At 39.0% G+C, this 15,204-nt stretch overlaps 3 protein-coding genes and 1 long non-coding RNA gene across 6 annotated transcripts; 1 reads left to right on the plus strand and 3 right to left on the minus strand.

The window, feature by feature from the left end:
- Positions 1 to 3,622: 3,622 nt before the first annotated feature.
- On the minus strand, positions 3,623 to 4,932 carry LOC121590192 (ADP-ribosylation factor-related protein 1). 2 transcript variants are annotated; one of them, XM_041909644.1, is made up of 3 exons: positions 4,710 to 4,932; positions 4,210 to 4,634; positions 3,623 to 4,117 (listed from the first exon to the last, which is right to left on the minus strand). In XM_041909644.1, the coding sequence occupies exons 1-3, from the start codon at positions 4,800 to 4,802 to the stop codon at positions 4,111 to 4,113; spliced, it is 525 nt and encodes a 174-aa protein (XP_041765578.1). In that variant the 5' UTR covers positions 4,803 to 4,932; the 3' UTR covers positions 3,623 to 4,110. The 2 variants fall into 2 exon arrangements, with proteins under 2 accessions (XP_041765578.1, XP_041765577.1); XM_041909643.1 differs by having other exon boundaries at positions 3,623 to 4,122; positions 4,710 to 4,931.
- A 2,096-nt stretch (positions 4,933 to 7,028) lies between these two features.
- On the minus strand, positions 7,029 to 7,931 carry LOC121590195. The gene is made up of 2 exons (XR_006004393.1): positions 7,255 to 7,931; positions 7,029 to 7,189 (listed from the first exon to the last, which is right to left on the minus strand). It is a non-coding gene; the product is annotated as an uncharacterized LOC121590195 (long non-coding RNA).
- A 2,336-nt stretch (positions 7,932 to 10,267) lies between these two features.
- On the minus strand, positions 10,268 to 12,458 carry LOC121590191. Of its 2 annotated transcripts, none has more exons than XM_041909642.1 (3): positions 12,138 to 12,458; positions 11,192 to 11,510; positions 10,268 to 11,109 (listed from the first exon to the last, which is right to left on the minus strand). In XM_041909642.1, the coding sequence occupies exons 2-3, from the start codon at positions 11,406 to 11,408 to the stop codon at positions 10,646 to 10,648; spliced, it is 681 nt and encodes a 226-aa protein (XP_041765576.1). In that variant the 5' UTR covers positions 11,409 to 11,510; positions 12,138 to 12,458; the 3' UTR covers positions 10,268 to 10,645. The 2 variants fall into 2 exon arrangements, with proteins under 2 accessions (XP_041765576.1, XP_041765575.1); XM_041909641.1 differs by having other exon boundaries at positions 11,192 to 11,515.
- Positions 12,459 to 12,460: 2 nt separating this feature from the next.
- Positions 12,461 to 15,184, plus strand: LOC121590183 (kanadaptin). Its single transcript, XM_041909623.1, has 5 exons — positions 12,461 to 12,572; positions 12,664 to 12,771; positions 12,894 to 13,975; positions 14,056 to 14,192; positions 14,278 to 15,184. Exons 3-5 carry the CDS (start codon positions 12,913 to 12,915, stop codon positions 15,070 to 15,072), a joined length of 1,995 nt encoding a protein of 664 aa, XP_041765557.1. The 5' UTR covers positions 12,461 to 12,572; positions 12,664 to 12,771; positions 12,894 to 12,912; the 3' UTR covers positions 15,073 to 15,184.
- The last annotated feature ends 20 nt before the right edge of the window (positions 15,185 to 15,204 follow it).

The following is a 15,204-nucleotide window of genomic DNA, read 5'->3' on the forward strand; positions in this document are numbered from 1 at the left end:
TTTTATTATTTGTTTTATTTTGCAAATTTTGCAAAGCAATGCTGCCTGGTTCATAAGTCTGATGATATTCTTGATCGACTATTTTCTCTTCTTTTTCTTGTTGAGCGATTTTCCTATCACTTTCTTCACGTTTTTTGAGATCTTTCTGCAAATGGATGGTCACTCGAGAATTCTTTAATGCAAATATTTCTGGAAGTATCTTTAATGAAGCTATGTATAGAGTTGTTATATTTGTAAGTGGCTTGTTGTACAAGGCAAGTGTTACTCACATCAGGATTAAGAGATTCAATGCATCTGGCTATTTCTCGTATAGTTGAATGGCATCTTTCTACCTGGCCATTTGTTTCTGACCTATTGACAGGAGTTCTAAATATTTTCACACCTAAATTCAATACTGATTGCTCTACAACATTTGATACAAAGGAAGACTCCTTATCAACTACTATTCATGCTGGAAGATACCAGTCATATAAAAGCTGTAACAAGACATCTTTAATATCGGCTATTGATTTTGATTTTATAGGTCTGGATTTTAAATATTTAGAAAATTTGTCCAAAGATGTGATAAAAATATTATTTGCATTATAGGCAAACATGTCTATGCAAACTACAGCGCCTACCACAACTATATGGCCAGTCGTTTTTCGCGATTTGCGGAAATTCCATAAGAGATAGATAAAAACAGTGAATGTTTGAGTTGTGCAGAATACTATTTCACATCTTTGTATATTTTTCATTATTAATTTGTTATTTGTTATAGGAAAAGCGGTCTAAAAGAACATCGATGGTGAAGTGGGTGGTGGGAGGAAAAAAATATCGGGCTAGGATTACATTCCTCAACTATGTATGTAACAGCAGCAAATATTTAGATTCTGCTAAAAAATCATTGTTGAGCTTTTTGTGTCGCTTTTGTTTGATCGGATCAGTTTTGAACCGTTGTTCACACAATTGATAAGGTTCTCATGGCAATTTCAAAATAGTTTATTATTTTTTTATAGTTGTTGTTTTTTTATATTTAAAAAAAATATTTTGATAATTACTCTTTAAAAACTCATAAGACCTTAAAATAAGTTATAACAACACTTTTTAAAAATGGTTCAAAAATATATTTCTTTAAAACCTTTGTAGAATATGTTATTTATATTTTTGAACGATTTTTAAATGCGTTAGGTAGCACATAAAACCTGTTACAAAATATACAAAGATGTGAAATAGTATTCTGCACAACTCATACATTCACTGTTTTTATCTATCTCTTATGGAATTTCCGCAAATCGCGAAAAACGACTGTCCATATAGTTGTGGTAGGCGCTGTATTTCTCCTGGGTAGGTAGGTATTGGAACTTTAATTGAAATGAACTTCTGTGGTTTTGTATCATATTTTTCTAGTTTGCAAATTTCACAAGTTTGAATGAAGTTTCAATTAGAAATACGCATTCCAGAAAAATAATATTTCTTCATGAATTGTATAGAATTTTCTTTAACATTTCTATGTGCAAATTTATGTGCTTCTCAACAATTTTTTTTCTAATTGTTGTTTTATTGTTTCCAAATCTTGTTCTAACAATTGAAAATAATGAATTTTCATTACTTTTGAATTGTACATTGATTTGAAAATTTCTTTAATTTTTCCCATTATAGATTCATCGCAATATATCCCATTATGTACTTTAGGGTCGAGAAATTTTAAAAAAATGTTTGTTTGTGAGTCACTTGAAAATTCAGGTTCACAAAAGTGTCTTTTATACCCTTTTAATGGTACAGTTAGTTCATAGGAGGAATTAGGGGTTAATCGGAAAATAAGTTGATTTCGGAAATCATTAATGGGTGCCTCTATTGAAAGAACATAATCATTATCATCATCTTCTGCTGAGTGTTGAGTGGGAGTTAAAGAGTTAATTTGAACTCGTGATAAAGCATCTGCAACAACAATTGCTTTACCTGTTTCATTGGTTAATTGGATGTTCTTCTAAAAATGATTTCCATCTTTTATGCTTTGCATTATTATTTTTTGGGGAAAGCGTAAATGTTAGTGGGAGGTGATCGGTAAAAATTTTAAGCTTTGGCCCATAGATGAAGTTTTGCAAGGTTCGTAATGCCCATACGACGGCTAGCATCTCTTTGCATTGCTGGCGTAATTTTCTTCAGTTCTAAAAAGAGTTCGAGAAAAGCATGTAATTGGACGTTCTTCATTTGAGGTTCATTGTGAAACTGCTCCTAGTGCTTTGCTTGATGCATCTGTGGTAAGAATGAAGAGTTTTTCAAAATCTTGAAAATCTAAAACAAAATTTGAACACAAAACTTAAGATATTTTGATTTTTTTTTTGCTGACTCATCTAAAGCAGTCAAACTCGTTATGGGTCGCGGGCCGGATTACGGTTGAAAATATTATCGCGGGTCGCAGTCAAGCGGGGGAAAATGGGGGGATATGCTTTCAATCTGCGAAATTCCTTAAAGACTTTTTCTTGGACCTAGATTCTTATTGTATCTACATTTTTTCGTTGCCTACATTTATCATACATCTTTCATTGTTTAGAAATAAGGGGACATGGAAATAACATTATAATAATAAAAGCAGTTCATGAAATTTACTCATGCTTTACTTCACTGGTGCTCACCCTTACTCGGAAATTTTATTGGGATTTTTGCAGAACCATAGATAAAGAGCACCCTCATCAATGAACTGAAGAAAGAGATATTCCAATACATGATTTCCGAACTTCCCAGAAAACCTCAAAGTCAGAAAACGGGTGAAACTACTAAAACACATGCTACATGCCATCTTTGCGAATACCTTCCCAAACAAGCAACAATCTGTAACTTACTTTACACTTCGTTACTCCAACTATAAAGACTGAATATTGAAACCTTCTTCCTCAGTGTATAATTATTAATACACCCGTTTTTTTTTAATTTAATAATCTATAACCTATTCCTACATTCAAATAACTGCCAAAGTTCTTCGCGGGCTGCAAGTGGCCCGCGGGCCGTATGTTTGACATGTCTCATGTAAAATTATGGCAAAATGTTTCATTGATTTTTGGAAATTTGGCGATGGTCATTGTCTTATCTTAAAAGTTTCGCATGTTCTGAGTTATTTATTACGAAAAATCAATAGTATTCGGAGAGTCCTAAAAATGCTCTTAGATTTGAGACCTAGAGATGAGGCCTTGGATTGACCAAGAAATTCAACTTCAGAACTTACCATGGTGGGAGGCCAAAGTTTAAACAAATAGATGCTAATTAGCCTTTGATAGCGGATCTTCTCACAGCACAATATTGCATATCATAGGATTATTTTAATTGTATTTGTCATGAATGAATGGTATGGGGTGTTAAGATTATTAAACATGGAATGCAAAAATTATACAAAAATTGTACAAAATTCTATAGATACAAAAGTTTATGCGTGCGCGTATTGTTCGAGGTTATTTAAGTGTAATAAACTATTATGCATAGCCCATAAACAAAAAAAAATTGTGTTTAATAGTAAAAATGGATTTAAGAATATCGAAAAGTTTTTACACTAGGACCATTTAGCGTTTTAAGTTCAGTATGTAAAAAGTTCCGTTATAATACTAGAATCACTAGACAAATTAAAAAATGTTCAGTTCAACTGCAATAAAACCGTATGTCTTACGAAATTTATTTTTTTCCTTCGTTATTTGTATGTATTGTTACGAGAATGATTGAGAAAATGATAATGTTTCCGAAAGAATCTGCAAGAATAAATATAAATATAAGAATTTAAAAAAAGTAAACAACAATAAGGCTGTGAAGACTTTTATTTGGCATCAACAAAATAGTCCCAATGCTTTTCGCCATTCTTATTAGCTGGTAGTAGCTGTTGTTGACATTGATCGTTCCTGCAATAAAGAACTTAAATTATGATGTAAGTGTGATACACAACATAATTATATTGAAGAAAAAACTGCCACTCTGGTTTAAATGTATAGCTTCTCTGAATCGCCACCTAGCTTTATCACAATCGTAATACGCAAGAAAAATAAAAGCATTGATAAATTCAATTACGATCAAGTGTCTTCCGTTCTTGGTGGTCGAATGATTGAATTGCGCTTAATGGACTCAACCAACCATTTTATACCCTCGTCAACACCTTCCCTAAAAAAATCAGGTAATGAGCAACGGTACGTGTAAAAACAGTGGTTTATGTAACGTAGTTAAAAAAATCGAAAGTATAGCAATTACCCGGTAAGTGCTGATACAGGCATCACGAGACAGTCTCGGCGTCCTATGAGATGACCGGACTCCTGGAAGACGGGTTTTATTTCCCGCACACCCATGCAATCTGGCAGATCCTGTTTGTTAGCTAGCACTAGCAAGGGAATGCCCGATAAATACTCATTGCTGATCATCCGATCGAACACTTCCTTTGATTCATTCATGCGAACACGATCATTCGAATCAACGACATAGATGACGGCATGCGATTCCGAGTAATATTTATCCCACAGTGACTGCAGCTCTTGCTGGCCACCCAAATCCCAAAAGCTCATCCGTATGCCAGCAATATCGATCTGGCCAATGTTTAAACCCACGGTTGTCGTAATTTTACTCGGGTTCATTCCTCGGTAGTTCTTGCTAAACTTCGTCTTTGCCGCCTCCAGGTAGGTCTAGTTCAAAGAGAAATGATAATGAATGTATTGAAAATATTGGTGTACACATCAACTTTCACAGTAAGTGCTTACTGTTTTTCCAGCGTTGTCCAGTCCCAGTATTAATATGCAATACTCATCCTTCTGTGTGAGATACTTATAAAAACCACTCAACAATGTGTACATTTTCCAAAATGTGGATTTATTGAGAAAAAGTTTGAATCAAAATGTCTAAGGGATAGTTTGCAATTATTCTGTGCCGATTGCCGTCGTGTTGTTTTGTTTTGGTGTGTGACAACAGCCGTCAAGTGTGCTGTCATTGCGATCACCACACTGGTTGATTAACGGAAAAAATGGTTGACAACTTAATTCCGCAAATACAGGTATTCCACGAAATACGCCATACTCGATGTAGGCCTACGCGATTTCGATATACAGGCGGTCCCCGAAATACACGAACCAAAAACGGCCGCAAAATACCGTGTATCTCAAATTTCCGTGTAAGTTGAATCTTGTGATTTCCAGCACGTTTTTCATATTTTTTCAAAATAATTTCACTAGTACACCTTAGCAACGAATAGAAACAGGGGAGTGCGCTACCTGCATTATACAATATTGCTCGCAAAATACGGCGATGTGACCAGCTTAACATTTTCATCGCCAAAACTAAGCGACTTCTATAAAAAGGTGTAATAATAAAAAAAGGCAAAACACTCACTCAAAAGTTACGACCTAGCCGGCTGCGGTTGAAGTTGCAAATCATTATTAATTGAAAAAAATTATTGACAGGATTTTTAAATTCTCTTTTACAGGCGGTCCCCGAGATACACGGTTAATGAGGAATTAAAACGGCCGCAAAATACCGCGTATCTCGAATTTCCGCGTATATCGAATCTTGTGATTTCTATCCAAAATATCACTAATTTTCGTGCAATTTTGCAAGTAGGGAATGGTTTTCGCCACCAAATTAATTATTTGATATGTTTCTACAGAATTGAACAATTTTAAACTTTTTTAAATATTATTTTACATTCGTTGAATACGGAAATTATTTGGTATTTCACAATGGATGTGTCAAATTAGTACAATTTGCTCAAAGAACTGTCAAATTTGGAAAATCGCGTATCTCCGAATCCGCGTATAAGAGGTACCGTGCATCTCGGGGACCGCCTGTACTTTGTTATGTTACGTTCATGTTATCTTCATCTATACTACGACCAACATACTCGGTTATCCCATGCATTTTGTTTGTTAGCACAAACAAGGTTATTAGACTCTATACAGGTTATGACAAAAGCCTGTTTTGGCCGATTTCCAATAAAAAAATGAATGAAAAAATTTTGACAGACAAATTGGAATGGTTTGTTTACAATTGGACTGGTTTGTTTACAATTCGACTGATTGCAACTGGATTGCAATCGTGCAATAGTACGATGTTTTAGGTTGAATTGTTCAATTATTGTAAATCTAATTTTAATTATGTACTTTCTACTGGACTTGTGTAGAAAGTGGAGAAGGGATTCCGCTATGAATATTCGTGTGTTATCGTATTAAGACCCAACATGTACGAGTTGAAAAATCGTTACGTCGGAAAACGATCTCAGGACATTAACTTAAGTTTGCTGCAAAATCATGTGTGTATAAGGAATAAGGGAGAGCCGATAAAGAAGCGGATGAAGTAGCCAAATAGTGAGCATATGCTGGACGGAAAATGTATGCAGCGGCTGGACATAAAAAAAATCATATCGAACGACACGTTTCTAACCGTAGATTAACATCAAACCGGTCTCTAACAGCACGTGGTAATTTGATTCATATTTTAGTGAAATGAAAAAGAAATAATTTTATTTTTTAATTTCTCGTAGAATTTCATCACACGAGATTCTTTCCGTCCAAGAACAGTCCTGTGATCTAGTGATGGGCGTTTCGGAGCGCACCAACGGCTCCGGACTAACGGGTCCGGAGCCAGCTACGCTCCGACGGCTCCGTAGCCGGCTCCGCTCCAAGGGCTCCGCAACCGGTTCCGGACTAACAGCTCTGCACTCACGGCTCCATTCCAACAACTGCGGAGCCGGCTGCGAGTCCACTGTTCCAGAGCCGTCGACGAATCAACGGCTCCGAACTAACGGTTCAATAGAGACAGCATTGCATGCTAGCCTAATCAAAAAACGAATATATCTTCTCGTGGAAGCTAACACACGATGTGATTGCAGTATTGACATGTATGACGTCATAATATTTTTCATGTTTGATAGAGGCAGATAAACCCTATCCACATTATTTCACTTTTCATACAAATTATATGATAAAGAGAAGGAGAAAGAGATGAATATGAGGGTCACCGAGAAGAGCACTTGTGAAGGAAGAGTAGTGGCTGAGCCGGGGAGTAAATGTTGAACTATAAACTATAAGTATATTTGTGCTTATGCATAGTTGTTATTTAAGTTATTGTCCGCGGTTCCATGTCGGTTCGTTGCAGTCGTCATGTTCGAGACGATCGTCTATGCTGCCACTGTTGCCGTTCCAGTTCAAAGAAAACAAATATTCATTCCGTTTTGGCTGCAGCCTTATTCCTGTGGGGGACGATAATGCATGTCACCTTGGGTGTAGCTTAAGCAGTGTTTTAGTAAGGACATACCACACAAGCTTCTACCTTATCATCATCTCAGCACCGCAATTTCGAAGGAGGGATACGCATCATCACCGCTGCCGCAAGTTCGTCAGTGCCGTCGCGGTCCTTGTTCGGGTCAAGTGCAATAGCGGAACGAAAGTGATGCCGGTAGCATTTTTTGCACCACATCATCACAGGTTCCCTGACCAACATCGTCAAAAGGGTGTCATCACATCGATACTCTTTCACTGAATTGTTCCGTGTCCGTTCCAATCCGAATAAAGGACGAGCTGTTATGCGCGAAGCGACATGGGATCTGGCCACTTCTCATACGAGGGGCAGCATCTGCCCAGTTTGGACACTGTTGCTGCTGGACGGCATGAACTCTCGTCCACTGAAGCTAGGACAGCAATACCAAACCTGTAGAACAATTGAAACTGATGAGACAATCCGACGATATCCAGGGCATGTAAGCAAAATTGACTTAGCATTAACCAATCCAACATAGAAGTCATATTCTATAAATGATATAACTAGTTAGCATGAAGAATAATTGTAGCAGTAATTTCGTCTTCTGTAAACTTATTTATGTTGCTCGTGCCAAGCAACAGCTGGTCGGCATCTATTTTGACAGAAAAGTTGTAAACAAGGTATCCATAATGGTGACCCTCTCAAACGCTCTGTCGTAACCTGTATAGAGTCTAATAACCTTGAGCACAAAGATTAGTGTGATTTACCTTAGTGAAAAATGGGAATTTTAAAAGTTTCTTTTACTGTTTTTGTATATTTTATCTTAATCATCCATGAAGCATATGTTTACTTCTTCTTCTTTTTGGCACAACAACCGGTGTCGGTCAAGCAGCGGCAGATCTAACGGCAGGCGGACTAGGCGGTCGCCTGGGGCCCCGTAGATTGGTAATCTATAGTATGTATAAAACTGGACAGTGTACTAGCTACGAGGTTCCTGCGAAGGACGTTGGGCCCTGAGGCTGGCGAATCCTGATACCTCTCGCACGCTTAGTGTATGCGACAGTGCGCGTGACACACTGTCGTCCTCTTGGACGTTGACCGGTGGCAGCGCAACTGCCACGGCAAGTCCAGGGGTCGGTACGGCTGCCTACAACATTACCATAGCAGAATAGTCAGTCCTACGTATGGCGGCACGTTCGATTCGGGGCTTGAACCCATGACGGGCATGTGGTTAAGTCGTACGAAATGCAAATGAAGTGGAATTAGCGGGTTTCGACTTAATCAAAGTTATTCTAGTTTTGGCGATATTTTGCCGAGTAAACTTGCGGGTATTTCCGAATTATGCTGATACAATGGCCGCCCCCTAAAGTCGGACACCTCATATTTTCACCTTTTATCTGATTTTGCGGCACCCTGGACAGTTCTCTAGACCACTTATCGGAAATCTTTCTTCACAAGTCCTTGAGGACACTCTTTAACTATACAAAAAACCAGACAAAATATCATTTAAAATTTCGGAACAGTATTTATAAATGTGATAAAAGGTATGAAATTTATGAAGTCCACTGAAATTCGTACAGTCTTCATTTCGTAGCAAAATGAACACGTAATTTGCCAATATTAACGTATAAGATGCTAAAATCATTTGATATCCGTTATTATTGCTCCATCGACTATTTTGGGTGGCCAGATATGTTATACATAACCTATGCCAAGCGCTCTATGGTCTTAATCAGCCAAAAACCGTGGTTGGAAGGCTGCAACAAAAGTAGCATAGTAATTTTGAAGAGAGTTATTGTTTTGCATAATTTTAGAGTTGCTTAAACTTTTAGAAGTATCAGAAATGAAGCAGTAATGGAAATGCACTGCCTCACCTGCCATTCACGACCTAATTGCCTCAATGCCGTTGTTCATTATTTAGATAGAATAATTACTGATTCGAATTGGTTGAACATTCGTGCACGCAGATGATCACCTGAACTAGTCGATGGACCTTTAATAACTGATATCAAAAAGTTTAAGGCCGAAAATACACGGACCGGAATTTCGCGGCCGCGGAATTCCGCCTGCTGTCAAATCCATATACAAACTGTCAACGGCAACTTTCTCGAACTGTCATATCCATACATTTTTCAGCAAGCGGAATTCCGCGGCCGCGAAATTCCGGTCCGTGTGTTTTCGGCCTAAGAACCATATTGGTCAATATTGGCATGCTGCGTGGTCATTTTGTTATTAAATGAACTGAATTAAATTAAATGAATTAAATGAAAACTGTCTGACTTTCAGTGGACCGCATAAATTTCATATCTGTCTTATTTTTTCCAATCAAGGCATGATTAGTACTAACAGTGTACATATTCAGTTACAGTGAAGTTAATTAAAATATATTAATAGGATTAAGTTAGCTACACTTCCTCGCTTCCCCATCGTTTAAGTCATTTGATTACAGGCTGTATCGCATATTATGCGGACCATACAAAAAAAAAAAAAAAAAAATACTCGTACGACACACGACATGCCCATCATGGGTTCAAGCCCCAAATGAACTGTGCCGCCATACGTAGGACTGACTATTCTGCTATTGGGGGTAATCCGAAAGTCATTGAAAGCCAACCCCACAAGTGGTTGGCCTTGACTTAGTTTGCGTAGTGCTTAATCCGCCCCTGATACGTACAGAGGATAATCGCGTAACCGGAAAATCCGTTACGTAGTCCTGCAACCGTGCCGATGTTCATGGAAGGACGTGCTTGAGTTTTCGGGTCGCTGGCCAGAGATGGATGGGTAAGATAACGGCTAGACCACGAGAGCCTGGAAAAAGATATTCGTGCTTTTGAACCTGGAAAAATACGATGCAGAAGCTCGTCAACACAGACCTATAATTACGGAGCAAAGTTGTATCATTAACAATACGGAACAGCCATTCCTTGCAAATAAAAAGTTGACTCCTTGTAAAATAGTAGTTGATTCCTTATGAATAAAATAAAATAAAATAAATAAATTAATCATATTTGTGCCGATACATACGTCCCATTTTGTTACTACATACGACATAAAAGAAACAATTATGGTATACAAATCCTACAAAATATTTGTTTTTATTTCATAAGCTTGAAGTAGCTATTTGCATGTTAAAAATATGCTTTCGTTTTCATGTATTTCATGTATGTTTTTCCTAATAGTATCTTACGCAGATTAAAATCAGGTCAGGCCCGAAATGGTAAAATTAAAACGGTACTGGTGGATATCTACTCTACCCGCAAGTAGCTAAAACTACCACAACTTCACGTGGATTGTGTTCATTTGTCTTTAGTTCATCTTATGGCATGATTTAAAAACCATCCTTATTTTTAGATAATACATTCAAAAATTACTGAATTTGTGAATTTGAGTATTGGTAGAGTAAGTAAAGAGATTGTACGACAAGATGTAAACATTCCGCATTGCAATTTTAGTACAACATGATCGCGCCTTGGGTTTTATCATCAGTTGGAGGACTTAGGAACTTTTTCCTTTCCCGTTGTTCCAGACGCGTCGCGACAATCAGTAAAATTAAATTAACCACTACCAACACAATACCCGCGGGTATAAAGTAGAAACTGGATCCCAGTACTACCAGCCCGGTACTGTACCAGCTATTGTTACGATCTTCTGCAAGCAGAACGTTGTGGGTGAGGTAGTTGTAGAACTGTACCAGCCAGCAAACAAATGCAATTGTCTGAGAGAAACCGGTGAATAGGTTGCTTACTAGCAGCACCACCATAGTGCCAGTTTTCTTTGATGCCGATGCCGACTTAAGTACAGATGCGATGGCAGTGATCACACCACCCAGAATGCCGAAACCTGTGCCAAGTGCAGCGCCTAACCAAAGCCAATAACTCATAACGTCTGGTTCGTTGCGGATCATTGCCGGAACTGGAAAGTGAAAAAATATGCTTATTATATCAATACTTGTGTTTGATAAGCAGCAAAGCTGTAGAGACTCCTCTTTACTTACCATCGATTTTATGGTCCCTTAAGCCAAACCCAACGTTCAGCCGCCGATGCCCAGAAAACAGTCCAAAATTGACCTGCCCGTTTGATTCATTATAATTTCGCCGCTTTGCATTTCCTTGTATCCAATTGTTGGTCGTGAGGCTGGCCACTAATAATCCAACGATCAGGCAGCTGGTGAAAAAAGTCACAAACACAATGCTGCGTGTTTTGAGGCTCATGGTTTCAAGATTGATGTTCGTTTAGCACTTTTCAAACGTTATTTTTCTTTACACGTCGTCACTTGACTTTACAAGCAGCAAAATGAGCGTAGAACATATACGCTGTGCTTTAATAAAATAAAGATAAAGAAATTGATGTAACTTACTTCGAAAAAAAGGTAAAAATGTTAAGGTACGCGTATATCAAGTAAAAGCTACAATGCTGCAAGATGCTCAAAGAAGCACGTCCCAACACCGGCATTGTTTTTTTATTTAAACCTTGTCACTCATACCCTATTATGCTACTCAACATTTTTGCACGATGGATGTAAAATATTTTAAAAGTTCAATCTAGTAGCCTTCGCATAAGGTTTTTTTAATCTCTGCATAAGAGAAGAGTTCCTTAGCATATACCTATTAAAATGGGTTTAAAGCGTACTATTGACATTATATACACGCAAGACAAAAATATAAGGCAGCGGCTACGATCATTCAACGTTGGAAAGTATGAATAAGTAAATCGCCCTGTCGTGAATCTTTTCTTCTTATTTCGTATGCATCACAAAGACGTCCGGCAAGAAAAATGATGATGACATGTTTCGAGGCCTATTCGATGGTATAGTAGAAGCCACCATGGATAACTTTTTCTGCATGATCGATACAGTTGGGATAATAGGCTAAGGCTTAGTAAAAGGGCATTAACAAGCAGCATAACAACACATTGCTTTGTAAACAAAACTAAACACTTACACATTTAGGCTGGCGCTCACGGTTGGAAAGTTTCTTTGGGTATGGTTGGCAGTAACAGGATGGAGCTACAACATTTCTAAAACAATAAACTACTGCCAAAAACGTAACACCATTGCCCTGTTGTTCTTTCGGTTCCACTAATATCGTTTGATGGTATTGGCAACTGCAGTCCTTTTGGTGATCAAATAGGCGTGATTATACATACTATGGTGGCAGTGCTTGGATCTGTTAATAGCACATTTATGAGAATTTCTATCATTCAATCGATAGTTTCACTTTTTACCCCGCTGCTAACACACACTCTTGCTTGAATGAAGACCCTACCTCAGCAAACTGTCGCACGATCGTTGCTCGCACAGTGTTATTTTAGTGGACAACGCAATATTGCTTTATGTTAGTGTGTTTTTGTTTTGTGTGTACGAAAGCATCATTAAGGTTAGTTTTAGAAAAAGAAATTATTTCTCGTGATTAATTAAATCAGTCGATTGGTTATTCGAATGTTTTATTTTATTTTTTATTATTTCAGTTCTGTACCAAATGGATCTCGGCCGCTATGCTTGAAAACGTCATCGTACTGTCAGTGATTTCACTGTCAACTGTCAGTATTGAATTTTCAACTGGCAACAAACGGATGGTGGGTTGTTTTCTTATTACGGCGTATTGTTTTCCGGAAAAGCTAGCGCGGTCTAATTGATTGGCCTAACTCCTAGCTGTATCTACAAACATAGTATATTTCCTTTGCCGGACACATTGCAGTGCGAAACAAAGCCAGGATATGACGGAAAAGGCGGATTTCAAGATACCCAACGTAGATCCGAAGGTTTTAACCAAGCTGCGGAAGTCTGGTCTACCAGCGTCTGTTTCAAAGGCGGACATCGCTGTACCGACAGGAACGGAACCAAACATCGCCGAGCAGTTTGAGCAGAATAATGTCGAGATTCCTCCGATACCTTATAAGGAACCGTCCTGGTCCCGTAAATGTGACCCATCTCAGGAATACAGCTTCGAGGTGGAGAAAAACGGAGTCATTGTTGACAAGATAAAACAACTGCAAAGCAAACCGTTCTGGTTGTTTGGTCGTTTGCCCAACTGCGATATCAATATGGCACATCCGACGATCTCACGCTATCACGCTATATTCCAGTACCGTGCACCACTTGCACAAGAACAGGATGAAGAGGCCTCGACCCATCGTGCACATGCAACCAACGAACCGGGATGGTATCTGTACGATCTTAACAGTACGCATGGTACGTTTTTAAACAAACAACAGATACCGCCTCGCACGTACGTTCTTGTCCGCGTCGGCTACATGATAAAGTTGGGTTCGAGCTCGCGGACTTACATCTTTCAAGGACCCTCCGACGATGGCGAGCTCGGTCTAACAATCACGGAAATGCGCGAACACATTAAGAAGCGAAAGGAAATGTGCAAAGAGATAAACGAGATCACCCGAAAGGAGCAGGAACGCATTGAAAAGTTGCAACAGGAACAGCAGGGGATTACATGGGGTATGGCGGAAGATGCGGACGAAGAGACGGACCTTACCGAGAATCCGTACGCTACATCCAACAACGAGGAACTGTTTCTGGACGATCCGAAGAAAACTTTGCGCGGATACTTCGAGCGAGAGGGCCACGAGCTGGAGTACAAAGTCGAAGAACTGTCGTCAGGCACGTACTGTTGCAAGGTGGAGTTGCCGATCGACGATGCCGACGGGCGTCCCATCGTAGCCGAAGTGACAAATAAAGGCAAGAAAAAAGAGGTAGTCGTGCAGTGTGCATTGGAAGCATGTCGTGTACTAGATCGGCAGGGATTGCTGCGTCAAGCTAACCATGGTAAGTGTAGATTTAAATCCACAAGCTCGATTATATCCACGACTCCCAACCGTACTAACCCTTGCATCCTTTAATACCAGAGCCGCGACGACGATTCCAAAAACAATCGGATTCGGACGATGACGACGATTTTCTTGACCGGACGGGCGCAGTCGAAAAACGACGGCAGCGTAAAGAAGCTGCCAAAAATCCACAAACGCACACATACGCAGACTTGGTAAGTGTATCTTTGGAGTAATTAAAATATTGTTCGCCAAAATGCCTAACCGTTTCCATCACAAATCGCACTCCCCTTTTTTCAGATTCACAAAGAGGCACAAATCCTCGAACGTTTGGAGACGAATGAATCGAAGATACAAAACGCGCGGCTCATCAAACAGGAAACGCATCTGCCAGAAAATGCCGATGATGTGGACAAATTTTTGGATAACCTGACTAAAGATAAAGTAATAGACAAGTTCGAGGTTCGGCGTTTGCGCATGGAGCAAGTGCAACTGAATGAAGAGCTTGCCCAAGTGAAGAAACTCATACAAATAACCAAACCTGTCGATATCGATAAGATTGGATTGGTCAAACATGGAACGTCGGGTGACAAACGTCCAATGTTACCACTATATGGTAAACGCAATAAGCTTCGAAACACTTTTGGCATCCGCGAATCTAGCATAAAAGCGGAGAAAGATGATGATGCGGAAGCAGCGGAATGTTCCACTTCCATAACAAAGGAAACAAAATCGATTCAAAAGACAGCTTCGAATAGTGAAGACAATTCCTCCGGAAGCAAGTCCGGTTCGCAGGAAGCGCCAGGTGGACCAAGCAACTATAGAAATGAACGGAAACGGTCATCTTTCGTAGCGCAAGCTGACGATCCAAGTAAAGCAGATTCTATAACCGACAGCACTTCTGCCTGCGAGAGCAGTAGTAGCAATAAGAAGAAACGACCTAGACAACGGATCCGAGATGGTAAATTTCGCGAAAACGTCGATTTTGACGATGCTGTCGAACTAGCGAGCGATGATAAAAATGTCGAATGGGTGCCACCATCGGGCCAGACTGGTGATGGCAGAACTTCGCTTAATGAAAAGTTTGGATACTAGTATGAATGTTTCCATACTACAGGATAATTCGTGTAAATTCGAATGCGTATTAGTTGCTTATGTGCTCAAGTGACAGTCAATAAAAACAGTACAATGAATTTCGAAGCACAAAGTAAGAGTTTGAAAAGACTC

This window comes from Anopheles merus, chromosome 2R (genome assembly GCF_017562075.2).
Source record: "Anopheles merus strain MAF chromosome 2R, AmerM5.1, whole genome shotgun sequence".
Lineage (NCBI taxonomy): Eukaryota > Metazoa > Arthropoda > Insecta > Diptera > Culicidae > Anopheles > Anopheles merus.